Source organism: Plectropomus leopardus, chromosome 15 (assembly GCF_026936395.1).
Source record: "Plectropomus leopardus strain MGB_pleo_1.0 chromosome 15, ASM2693639v1, whole genome shotgun sequence".
Classification (NCBI taxonomy): Eukaryota; Metazoa; Chordata; class Actinopteri; order Perciformes; family Serranidae; genus Plectropomus; species Plectropomus leopardus.
In genome coordinates, this window is record NC_142190.1 from 2,804,344 (window position 1) to 2,817,025 (window position 12,682).

General features: G+C 39.7%; 1 protein-coding gene across 2 annotated transcripts in view; it reads left to right on the forward strand.

Moving 5' to 3' along the window:
* The window catches only part of fam222ba (family with sequence similarity 222 member Ba), a 58,909-nt gene extending 48,920 nt beyond the window's left edge, over window positions 1-9,989 (forward strand). For both annotated transcript variants that reach the window (XM_088088225.1, XM_088088226.1), the window contains exon 3: window positions 3,457-9,989. In XM_088088225.1, the coding sequence (XP_087944351.1) occupies window positions 3,457-5,141 (1,685 nt within the window). In that variant the 3' untranslated portion in view covers window positions 5,142-9,989. The remainder of the gene's footprint in view (window positions 1-3,456) is intronic.
* The last annotated feature ends 2,693 nt before the right edge of the window (window positions 9,990-12,682 follow it).

Here is a 12,682-nt window from a genome sequence, read left to right on the forward strand (position 1 = left end):
TTCATCGAGGTCAGTGATGCTCACCTGCCAGGTGAGGTCCGTCCTCAGCTCGTCTGAGAGCTGCCGTTAATGTCTCGCTGTTTGCTCACGCTGGCATTTATCCAGCGGCAGACATGAGGCCTCAGTGATGGCGGCTGTCGAGCTGCGGCTCCTTGGCCCCGGACCCCTGCATTAACGAGGCTGCCATCAGCAGGCCGAGCGCGGTCACAGCGGCCCCCCCGTGTGCCGCCCCATACCGGCCCCGCACATCGCTGCCCATTGTTTCCTGTTCACAAATAAAGCAGGAATTAATTAGCCAGTTGGCACGAGTCTCGGTGCCTCCGTGTCAGAGCTCGCAGTGCCTCATCCCTCAAGCTCGGTCCGCCCGCTGTGAGAGCGGAGCGGCGGCATGAAGCCTCAGGCCTCTGCCAGCGATTCAGACCTCAACGCTCGCTCAAACACGCACGAGCAGCGCTGCAGTGGTGACATCTATCTCACCAAAACTCCCAAAAACACAGAATAATGCGTCTCAGTCAGACTTCCTCTCATAGGTCATCTCAGGGTCGTCTCCAGGATCTGAGGATATTTGGGATTTCGCCCAGACCGCATAGAGGATCCTCCTTTTTTAAAACAAGCTCTATTTTGAGGCGTTTTTATGCACTCTGACACCTCATTAACCCTGAAAAAAAAACTTAAATTATGAATCATGTTAAAAATATGTGTAGTTTAGTACTGAGAAGAAACAGCTGTAGTCAATTAATAAAAATGTGTTGACTACAGCTGGAAAAATAATCTGTGTGTTTGAAAAGAGTTGAGGAATCTAACTAAGAAACTTTACTCAAGTTTAAGTATGAACAGATTATTAGAGCCGGGGCTTTTTATCATGATTAGGGACCGTTTGGTGATTATGACAAATAAAATAATCCTAAATACTGGTAAGGGACTTAAATCTTTTATTTTTGTTTGGAAGGTTTTTTTTTTCTTAACTTTTACATTTTTTGCTGATTTATTTTTATTTTTATTTTAATTTTTGGTGATTTTTAAAACTTTTTGGTGATTTTAAAAAGATAATTATATTGGCTTTTTTTTCCAGTGATTTTTTTAAAATTTTGGCTTTTGAAATTCTTAAAAACTTTTTTTTTTTACTTTTGTTGATTTAAAAAAAAGCCGGCGATTTATTTTTTCATTAATCTTTTTAGTGATTATTTTTGTTTGTTTTTTCTTATGATTTTTTTTTTTTGAGGGCGATTTTTCTCCTGAAAACTTTTTGTGAACTATCTTATTTTCACATTTTTGTGATTTGTTTTCTTTTAAATTTTTGTTGATTTATTTATTTATTAATTATTTTTTTGCCAATTTGTAAAGAAAATGTGCCCGCCAAACTCGCGGGCACATCAAAATAAAAATTCCCCAAATTACACCATTTATAAAAGCCAGAAAATTCTCGTTGACTTTATAAAAATCTGACTGTCCTTAAAAACATCATGTGAGGTGAAAGCTTCATGTATTTTCTCTAACTCACTTGGGAAGACTCAAATAAAACTATGTGTAGTTTGTGGAGGGTTAAAAAAAACTCCCCAAAAACAGCCACCATCCTCAGCTAATAAATAAAAAACAGTCCTTTAGGTGATATTTATATCTATAAAACATCGTGGGCTGAAGCCTCGGACGCCGCGGCCTCATGACGCCTCTGAATCAGCTCCTCTCACGTCCATCAGTCTGCAGGGAAAGTAGGTCAAACTGGCGGGACTTGAGGTGCTGAGGACAGCGAGACAACGATTTTCAGACTTTTATTGTGGAAATGCATCAAAAGGAAACATGCAGTCATTATCCGCAGATCAGCCGACACCTGCAGCATCCTGTCGCACGTGTTTAAATGGATCTCACACATGCACAAACATATAATCACGTTCACTTTGTCACTTCGGCATTGTTAAATTTAGCCGCCGTGCTTAGCAGGTGTAACAGATGTCTGCGAGCTGAGGCCTGCGAGGTGTTCCCGCAGATCAGAGACGCCGCCGCCGCCGCCGCCGCTGTGTCTGATTACTTGTCTGCCGTCATGGAGCTCTGCTCTCTGCGTCGATCTCTTTCTCTGCTTCTCCCCAGAGCAGCCACGGGGGACCGCCGCTGCCTCGCTCGCTCTTTGTTTAGTTTTTGATTCAGCAGCGAGCCGCGCAGCAGCCCGCACCCCCCCTCAGATGTACTTATTGTTTGCCCGGATGCTGCGTCGATTAAGGCCGCTAAAAGCCCCTGACCTCAAAGTCTCAGACGCCACCACGAAATTGGATTTTAGACGGGGGAAAGTGTCGGCCGCGATAATCCAGATCTCTGTCTTTGTCCTCATGAGACTCGAGCTTCAGTGAGAGGTGCAACATGAGAGCACTCCCCAAATCAGCTCTCAGCCGCTCACATTACGACAATTTCTAATATTATCAGCCCATAAAATGTCTGTTATCAGCTGTTATCACGACCATTATAATGCAGACAGGGCTGCAGCTACCAGAATTACTCGGGTTTATTCTGGAAATGATCATCGTTTGGTGCTCAGGTTACCTTAAATTAAATAATATAATAATATGAGGGCCCAGGGGTTAGGCAGGCATGTTTTCTTCAAAATTTATTTAAAATTTTTTGACTGTTTATTCTTAAAACATTTTTGGTGTTTGTTTGTTTGGGTTTTTTTTGTTTGAATTTTTTGGCAATTTCTTTCTACAAAACTGTCTGGCTTTGAAGCTTTTTTTTCACAAATTTTCTTCCTAAATTATTTTATTTTATTTTGGTGATTTAATTTAAAAAAACAAATTTCTTTCTTTTAAACTTTGATTATTTGTTTTCTTAAACATTTATGGGTTTTTTTTATCATTATTATTATTATTTAAGATTTATTTTAAAACCATTTGCATTTTTTCAACTTAAATTTTTTGTTGATTTTAAAAACCTTTTTGGTCATTTTTTGGTCATTTTTTGTTTTTTCAACATTTTTGGTGATTATTTTCCATTTAAAATTTTTGGTGATTTTAAAAAAATAAAAATAAATTTCTTAAACTTTTAAAATTTTTGGTGTTTTTTTTTATTTTTATTTTTTTTTGGTGTTTGGTAAAGAAAACTAGTTCTCCAAATGTGCAGGCCTGCCGAAATAAAAATCATCCAAATTACACCATTTATCACAACCAGAAACTGTAAAAGCAGAAGTTGTTGTTCATTTTTTAAAATTTCCGCTGGTGCTTGAACACATCATGTGGGACGAACTTGTGGCATTTTTTTTGTACATTTTTGTATCTCTGGGGGAGGTCAAAAAAGTCCAGCGACCTCCTTCCTCTGAATTTTTTAAAAAAGGAAAAAGAAACACCACGAATTACAACTGATGAGCTCTTTGATTGTGGATTAAGTTATCGCTCTAATGATGCCTCTCTATCCGTCCCCTCATTTCTGCTCTTCTTCTGTCTCCCCTCTGTCCCGTCCCGTCCTCCGCCTCAGGGGACACCACACAAAGGATGAGATCCGCTCCGTTTCCAACCCCTGCAGAATTGGACGCATATGCTAAGAAGGTTGCCAACAACCCCCTCACCATCAAGATCTTCCCCAACAGCGTCAAGGTCCCCCAGAGAAACCACGTGCGCCGTACGGTCAACGGGCTGGATACGTCGGGCCAGCGCTACAGCCCGTACCCCTCCTCTCAGGCCAGCGCCAAGACGGGCCTCCTCGCCATCATCAAGGTGCCCACGGTCAAAGGCATCCTCAAAGATTTCGACGGCAGCCGCGCTCGCTTGCACCCAGAAGTCATCATGAACCCCCCCGCCGGACCGTACCAAGTGGCTTCGACCAGCACTTTAAACCACCACCCACCTCTGCCGAACCTCCGGCTGCCGCAGAGCGTCCCGCTTCAACCGCAGGACCCACCTCAGACTCTACACATGCCCCTCCCCCCGCAGCAGGGTCACACCCACAGCCTCAGACACCCTCCCCCGATGGCCCCGCACCCTCAGGGCCCGCCCAGACTCCAGACTCTGTCTCAGCACCCCGCCCTCGGCCACCCGCAGGGGCCCCCCGCCGTCATGCTGCAGCAGCAGCACCTCCAGCAGCAGCCGCCGCCCAGGAAGCTGCCGGACGGCGACGCACCGCCTAATGTTACCGTCTCTACCTCAACCATTCCGCTCTCCATGGCCGCCGGGCTGCACCAGGGCCGCCAGGCCGACCTGAGCACCATCGTGCATCAGATCAACCAGTTCTGCCAAGCTCGGGCGCAGGGCGCGGGCGCCACCTCCATGTGCGAGGGCCAGATCGCCAACCCCAGCCCCATCAGTCGCAACCTGCTCATCAGCGCCTGCTCCAGGGTGTCCATGCACAGCAACCCCGCCACCCCCGGCTTCCCCCCGCCCAACTGCATCATCGGCCCTCAAGAGAAAGCCGCGGTCCCGGCGGGAGCCCACCCGCCGCACAGCGTGGCGATCATGAACCACTTGCCTTCCAACCACACTGATCTCAAGCAGCAGCAGCAGCTGCAGCAGCTGCAGCAGCTGCACCAACAGCAGCTGCAGCACAACGTGCAGCAGCAGCAGAAGATGCGCTCTTGGAATCAGCACCAGTTGGGCCCCCACGTTCAGAACGGAGGGGCCCACCTCTGCAAGCAGCCCTCCAGGGACCCCGCCTTCCATTTTAAGGGCATGGGCTACCCTGCAGAGGTGTGTGTGGGTCAGCCTTACACACTGAAACCTCCCGTAGAGAGGCCCACCCCGAGTCCCCCCGTCAACAGCGGCATGCCGGGCCCCGTGGCCCACTACACCAACGGCCACTACTTCCAGCCCCACATGTGGAACAGCAGCATCCTCCCCACACCCAACAGCGACAGCTCCGGCTCTCAGGACATAGCCATGCCATTCCACGGCGCGGGCCCAGGGGGGTGCACCGCGCTGGACTGTGGCGGGCCCCCCGGGGCCCCCCATTACAGGCTAGGAGCGAGCTCCTCCACCTCCTCCTCCTCCTCCGCCCAGACTAATCTGATGCAAACGGCAGATTACTTGGGTGGGGACTTCCAGACGCCCTACTTCCGCGATCAGAATCTAGGGTTGATGGGCAAGATGCACAGGCCTCCTCTGAGCAGGGGGGGTCCGGAGGTCGGGGACGGCAGAACCGCTCTCATCCAGCACCCAGGGTACAGATAAGCTATGGCCTTGTCTCCGCACGCTGGAAAATCCGACACGTTGATCTGACTTCAAACAATCCAGGAAACTGATTACCTAAAAACAGGAAAGTAAATATAACCATAAATCTTAATTTAAGTTTACTTTATATCTAAATGTGAAGTTCAGGGTTCCCACCGTCATGGAAAACCTGGAAAAGTCATGGAGTTTCACAATCACATTTTCCAGGCCTGGAAAAGTCATGGAACTTTTAAAAATCCCTGACAGTTGTGGAAAAATCATGGGAGAGGTTTTTGTGTTATGATTTTTTTTTTTTGTGTAGCTAACGACATTATGAAGCGTTAACGTGTCGACGTGTGACAAAATTTTAGGAACGCCTTCTAAACCCGCTAGCCCGTAGGTTTGGGTGTTTAAAAATTTGGTAATTTTTTTCATTAAATTTTTTTTTTAATATATATTTTATTTTGTTTTATTTTATTGACATTTTAGAGATAACTTTAAAAAATGACTTTTTTCTCTTTAATTTTTTTGGGAAAGTTTTTATAGAAAACATTAAATATGGTAATTTTCTTTTTTTTTTTCTTAAAATTTATTTTCATAGAAAACCAAGTTTGGAAGGCACATTTTCTTTAAACCAAAAAATAAAACAGCGATGTTTTTCTTTTCGTCTTTAAGTATTTGGCAATTCTTATATAAATGTTTTTGTTTCAGTTTTTATTCTTTTTTTGTTGTCATTTGTTGTTTTCGGAAACTGTGAAAACGAAATTACGGTTGGCAGTCCTTGAAGACACCGTCGCTGAAATAAGCCTGAATAGAGTTTGAATCTTAAATGTTTGAACAGCTCTGGGCAAGTGGGACAAGAAAAATATATATATTTCAGGTGCTTGAAAAGTCATGGAAAGGTTTTGAAATGTTTGTCCGTAAAATGTGTGGGAACCCTGTGAGTTAACTTGAAATTTTGCTTGAAACTTCAAATTTTTAAGTGTTAGCAACTTCAGTCAACCAAGTTAGTCTGATTTAACTGGACCATGACAAAAAAGACTTTTCCAGTGATGAAGTTTAGAAATCTGCAAGTTCTGTTTGGTTAAAATGTTTAAGAAGATACAAATATGATTGACTCGTTTGTACCTGCAGAATGAAGATATTTAGTTTAGATATTTAAGTTAATGAAACTTAGAAAGACTGATTTGATTAAACATTTTAAGTTGTAACAACTTAATAAAATTAAGTAAATATAATACAATTTTGAATAAATGTGACAATTAGATAAAAAATAAACCTAAATTAAGATTAATAGTTATATTTACTTACATTTTTCAAGGCAGTCGGCCTCCTGGATTTTTTAAAATAAATCAATTTGTCCGATTTTCCAGTGCAACAGTTATCAAACCCCTTTGTTTAGTCTTAAGAGGAAACACGTGAATAAATTCATAACTTAAACAAATGACCGCTAAAGTTAAAGAGGGTAAATTAATATATTTAATGAAGATCAGTAGGTTTTTTGTTCTTTTTTTTTTAATACATCTTGCAAGTGATCAATTGCTACTTTTGTTTTTGTTGATGAGTGCTTTTACCGGCACTTTAGGGAACTTTTTCGTGTGTGTGTGTGTGTGTGTGTGTGTGTGTGTGTGTGTGTGTGTGTGTGTGTGTGTGTGTGTGTGTGTGTGTGTGTGTGTGTGTGTGTGTGTGTGTGTGTGTGTGTGTCTCATTCCTCTCCTGTACTATCTGTGTGCCTGGATCACAACAGATCCTGTTATTTCTACTTCAGATCTTCTGCTAACGTTTTCTTATGCATGTAAGAAAAAGATAGAGCCCTCACTGAAAAACTGTAACATCTACTGATTTTTTAGAATATTTTTTTTCGGGGGGTCATGTCAGGAATTTTTGGCTCAGACTAGTTTTGAATGATTTTAATTTTGGTGGAAACGCTACAAGATTAAACAATCATTTAAGGGCAGAAGAGACGACAAAGTACAGCTAGAAAAACTTGCAGTATGCACATGTACACATCGGTTTTATTCTTTTTGGATGTAATTATTTATTTGTATTATACGACTGTTCAATACTGATTCCTCTCTGTCAGTTAAAGGGTCAGTTTGATATTTTTCAACCCGGACTATTTTCTCTGTTTTTGTGTCTAAGTCACTTATGGGAATTTTTGTAATTGATCCAGTATTTAGCGAGGCCAAACAGGCTGCGATGTCACTACTTTGGGGCAAAAAGTGTTTGTTTTTGTCACTGACAGGCTCAGATTGTTATTCTAAGTGTGTGACAACTTAATAAAACAGAGGTAAGATCATTTTTTTAACCAGAAACAGCCCCAAAGTCACTATAGTCAAAAACACCAGAGTCCATTTAAATAACCAGTAATTTTAGCGTGTATAGAAGCAGCATATTTTCACATCAAACTGGGTGAATTAAGGGTTAATTCAAACCAAACCAGAGTTGGTGATTGTTGGAAAAGTGGAGAGATGAACCAATATGTTTTTGTTGTCAGTTTTATTTTGTTTCTGTTCACAATGATAAAATGAATGTTTATTTCTGGCGGTTTCGTTGGTGGTGATTTTGGGGCTGTTTCCGGTTAACACTTAAAATTCCTTTTAAATAATGTTAACACAAACGTGTTGGAACAGCTTTATTCTTAACGTGTTCATAAATATGATAATTACGTACATAACGCTTGAGAATTTATGTTAGATAATGTGAAAAACTGAGTTAGAACAAATTAACTTGTATTGGTTATAAACCTAAAAATGTGTTTTCATAAATATGGTAATTAAGTATTTAATTACCATATTTATGAACACACATTTGATTCCTCATAAAAATTAAGATTTTCACATTATTTAAAAGGAATTTTTAAGTGTTATGTACTGTTATGATGTTATAAACTCGTTTTTAAGTTAATTAGAAGTAAAAATGTAATTAGTCAAATACATTTTTCCACATTATTTAAAAGGAATTTTAAAGTGTTATATATTTTATTACTGTAATTCTGAATGCAGTCGATTCCTCATAAAATTATGTTGTTGCAGGTTTTTTTTACATTATTTTGCAGGAATTTTAACGTGCAAAACCAAACATTTTTTAGTGGATTTAAACTGATTGTGCACAAATACCCCTCGAGGTTACATTGCAGCTTTCACGCCGCACTGGACCAATTTCAAAAATTGCCAGATAATGTTTTGTTGTTTTTTGTTTGTTTTTTGGTGAGTTTTTGTTTATGGCTTTTGATTTGTTTGCGGGTTTTTTTTTAGTATTGACTGAAGTAATTGACGGACAGACGATCCATTTTATTTGTTTTTTTTTGTTGTTGTTTTTTTAAAGGAGGCTGGTAAAATAAGATTTTCTTCTCCCTGCCCCCCAAAAAACTCGTGATTTTATTTTAATTTGCTGTTTCTTTGAGCAGGATAAAGAAAGAGACAAAATTTGCTTACATTTGTCCCTTAAAGACAAAAACATGACACAATAGTGTCCAGGTTAAAAAACACCAAACTGGCCCTTTAGGGAAGCATGTAATCAGGTTTTTTGTACATCGTCAGGATCCAGCAGGGAGCAGAAATGTTGAAAAGGCGACGCTGTGACCTGCTGAAAATGCTGCAATGAATTCAGGTGTTTTAATCGAAAAACATTTGTGTCAGTGCCAGGGAGGTTTGGCAACGAGATTGTGAAATGTTTAGAAAACGTCGTGAACCTTAAAATGGCCAAAGTCGTGTTAATTAACAAGGACACGCTGTTCTGAAGACGTGCCATTTTTTTGTTTCCTTTTCAGATCTTTTTTTTTGTAATCATGAAAAATGTATTACTTGAATGTTGTTTTGCAGTTATCGAACGGGGGGACGGTTCGTTACGAGGACGAAACTCTGGAGCTGAAGAAATAATCGTGAACGACGAAGGCTCGCCAGAGTTTTGATCCCGACCGCGGGAAACTTAATTTTAAGTTTTGTGTCGTTGCTACTGATTCTGATGTGAAGTCTGCTTGGAAAAAAGACCAAATTGATCACTTGCAAGATCACTCGGAGGTAAACAAACTGACTTTTAAGTTTAAAGTGAAACAGCAAATGCATTGTTTATTTTATTGTACACTGGCTTACCTACTAGACTACTGTAACTTTAAAGTTTAACGATTGTGTGTGAATGTTGCCTGCTGATGTGGGTAGAGTTAAGGGTGTGTGTGTGTGTGTGTGTGTGTGTGTGTGTGTGTGTGTGTGTGTGTGTGTGTGTGTGTGAGAGAAACTAAAAGGGAGTGTGTGTGTGTGTGTGTGTGTGTGTGTGTGTGTGTGTGTGTGTGTGTGTGTGTGTGTATAAACACAATGACACCCATGTTTTGTTCACCTAACTCCCTAACAGCCCTTAAAAAGCCTTAAGTGTTTGGTCCTTGGACTTCCCTTGAAAACGAGCATGGTTTTAATAAAAACCCCAAATAATAATGAGAGAGAAGACGACGAGGAAACACAGAAACAGCAATTTTTCTTTTGTTTTTTTTCTGGTTTTTATTTTATCGAAGTTTCGTTGAATAGACAGAGCAATTCCTTAGAGATTCTTTATTACGGAAAGCAAGAAAACACAGTAATATTTTGTAATTATACTATATTTTAGCAAGGTGTATTTACTGAGCTGTAACATTTTTCTCCCCGAGTTTCAAAGCTTCAGTTTGCAGTTGTGACTATTTATAATACTTGATTTGCTTGTTATTTAAATTTCATTTTCTTCTTTTGTTTCTTGTACTATTGCTGTGAAATGGAAGAAGGTCCACGAGCCTTTCTTTTGTGTCATTCTGTACGACAGATAAGAGGCGAGAGCGTGAGAGTTGTGCTACTCTTTTTGTAATATTGTAATAATAAAATAAAGTTCTAATTTATGCTTTGAGACGAGTCTGAACCGTCGTTTGGATGATGACGCGTGCACTTTTACGGGTTTCAAATTGCGTGTTGTTTGTGGAAAAATATGGCATTAGTTGGGAAATGAAATGGGGGCATTTTTGTCAACATTTGGCAGAGTTTTGAAAATAGTATTTTGAAAAAAAAAACAACAAATAATTGATTTATGGTAAAAATAACAACAAAAGAAATCTGGTACTGTGATGACATATAAATGTATGTAAATGTTTATATTCCCATCTACTTCTTTCCCAAAACGTGTATATTTCTGTATTTTGCATTAACATTTTTAAAACTGACATTTCAATTCATGTTAATTTTATCAATTAATTAATTTTTGCATTATTTTTAACATGTTATTTTAAATTATTTAATGGCATGTTGATATATTTATTTGGTTTTTTTTTGTTTTGTTTTGGGTTTTTTTTGCAGTTTTAGTTCTCCATAATCCTGTCAACATTTTTGCATTTATTTTTAATATTACTTATGTGCTTTTGATGGCATGTGGATGGAAACTTGTATTTTTCTGTATTTTGTTTTTACATTTGTAAATAAGAAATATCAATTCATGCTAATTGCATGCAATTTTTTTGCATTTATTTTCAGGTTTATTTTTGGTGCATTTAATGACATGTTGATTTATTTATTGATTCATTTATGGGTATATTTTTTATTTTAGCAGTTTCAGTCCTACATAATCCTCTGAACATTTGGCAGTTTTGAAAATCTTATTGTGATTTTTTTTTATGGTAAAAAAAACAAAGGTACAGTTCAGTTACTCACTTATTTAATTGTTTAATTTGAGAAATATTTCAGTCATATTAAGTTGTCATTAGAGGGAAGACCTTCTTACCTTGACATCATATTAATTTCTGAATTTTTGAATTTTTGAATTTATTTCTGTATTATTTTCCCTTTGGATATCCCCTCTATTTTTTTTTTTAACCAAACCTTTATATTTCTGTAATTTCATTTTTTATTTCTTAAAACAGAAATGTCGAATAATGTCACACTTAATCACTTTATTAATGCCTACATTTATTCTTAAATATTTCTGGTGCATGTAATGACACATTGATGTATTTTTTCGTTGTTATTTTTATGTTTTTTTTGTTTGTTTGTTTGTTTTGGTTTGGGCTTTTCTGACATTTTCAGCTCTCCACTGTAGTTTTAAAACAGGCTGACAGCAGTTTAACTACTCTCATCCTGTCTGACACTTCAGGTCGGCGACTATTTACAGATTCTTACATCATCAGCCTAACGAGCGGCCGAGCGGCTCTGAGGGCCTCGGCCAGGTGTAATTTGTAACGTGAGACAGCTCGTGCTGAAGGTGGCGATTGTTGCGCCAGTTGCTGTGCTTCGATGCCATTTATCAGAGGCAGCCTCTGCCAAATGGAAACAGGAAGTGGAGTTGACGAAGCAAGCTGTGAAATCCACAGGACTCTGTGGCTGCAGTAGATTTAACTCGTCTGGCTGTGATGAAAATGGGACTGGTATAAAGGGCGCGCAGCGGGAGGCCGGGATCAGCACCTTCCTAATCAGTGTTACTCCGTGAAGGATTGGGCGCTGTGTCAGAGGTGCCGGCAGGTTGGCCTCCGTGCAGAGAGGAAGTGCATCCTGTTCAGGTGGAGGCGCAAACAGCAGGTGCAGAAAACTCTGGATTAGACGTTTAAAGAGACAGTTCACCCCAAATTCAAATGTGATTCCTCCTCCACGTCTAGATAGTTTTGTCGTGAGCTGCAGAGTGTCGAGATATCGGCCGGAGAGACGTCTGCCTTCTCTCCAAGATAATGGGACTAAATGACACTCGACTTTTGTTGCTCAAAGTGCCCAAAAAATATACAACAGCAATGTCTCTTTGCAGAAACCCACCCAACTGTCTCACCTCACCGTCCATGAGTAGATGCACGCTTCCTTCTGCAGCAGTGTCACCACTGGAGGGTGTAGTTCGGTAGAAAGAAAATAGTTCCTACATGAAACTGTTCGCAACAGGGTCTGTGGATTCTCTTGAAGATGTTTTTGGTTTGTTTTTTGCTTGCCATTTGGTACTTTTAACCCTATAACACCTGAGCAAGTTGGCTAGATATCTTTAAAAAAAAAAAAGAAAAAGAAATTAGAAAAAATACGAAAAAATTACCTGACACTAGTAAAAAAAAATAATTAAAAAATAGGTTTAAAAATGACCGGAAAAGTGCTAAAAAAATTGAATTATTTTGTAATATGTAATTTTTCATTCATTCAGTCACTGTCCTTAACCGCTTGTCCTCCTCGCGGGGGGGCGGAGCCTATCCCAGCTGTCACTGGCTGAGAGGCGGGGCACACCCTGGACAGGTCGCCAGACTATCACAGATAATATGTAATTTCGATAATTATAAATACAGTTTTTCCCTGTCAGTTTTCCCTTGACATTTTTCTCTAGCTTTTTAAATATTATTTTACAAATCTAGTAATTTTGTGCAATTTGTGAAACATTAATTACCAAAGTGCTTATTGCCCTTTTTCCATGTTTGTTGCACTACATGTAAGATTTCGTTTTGTGGTGAACTGTCCTTTAAATTGATTTATTTTCTTTCAAAAACATGGTAAGAAGGCAACGAGCGACTTAAGAAGAAATAAGCAAGAAATTAGTAACAAAGAAAGTTAAGACATGAAGATTTACAAGATAAAAAGACAAAAGAAAAA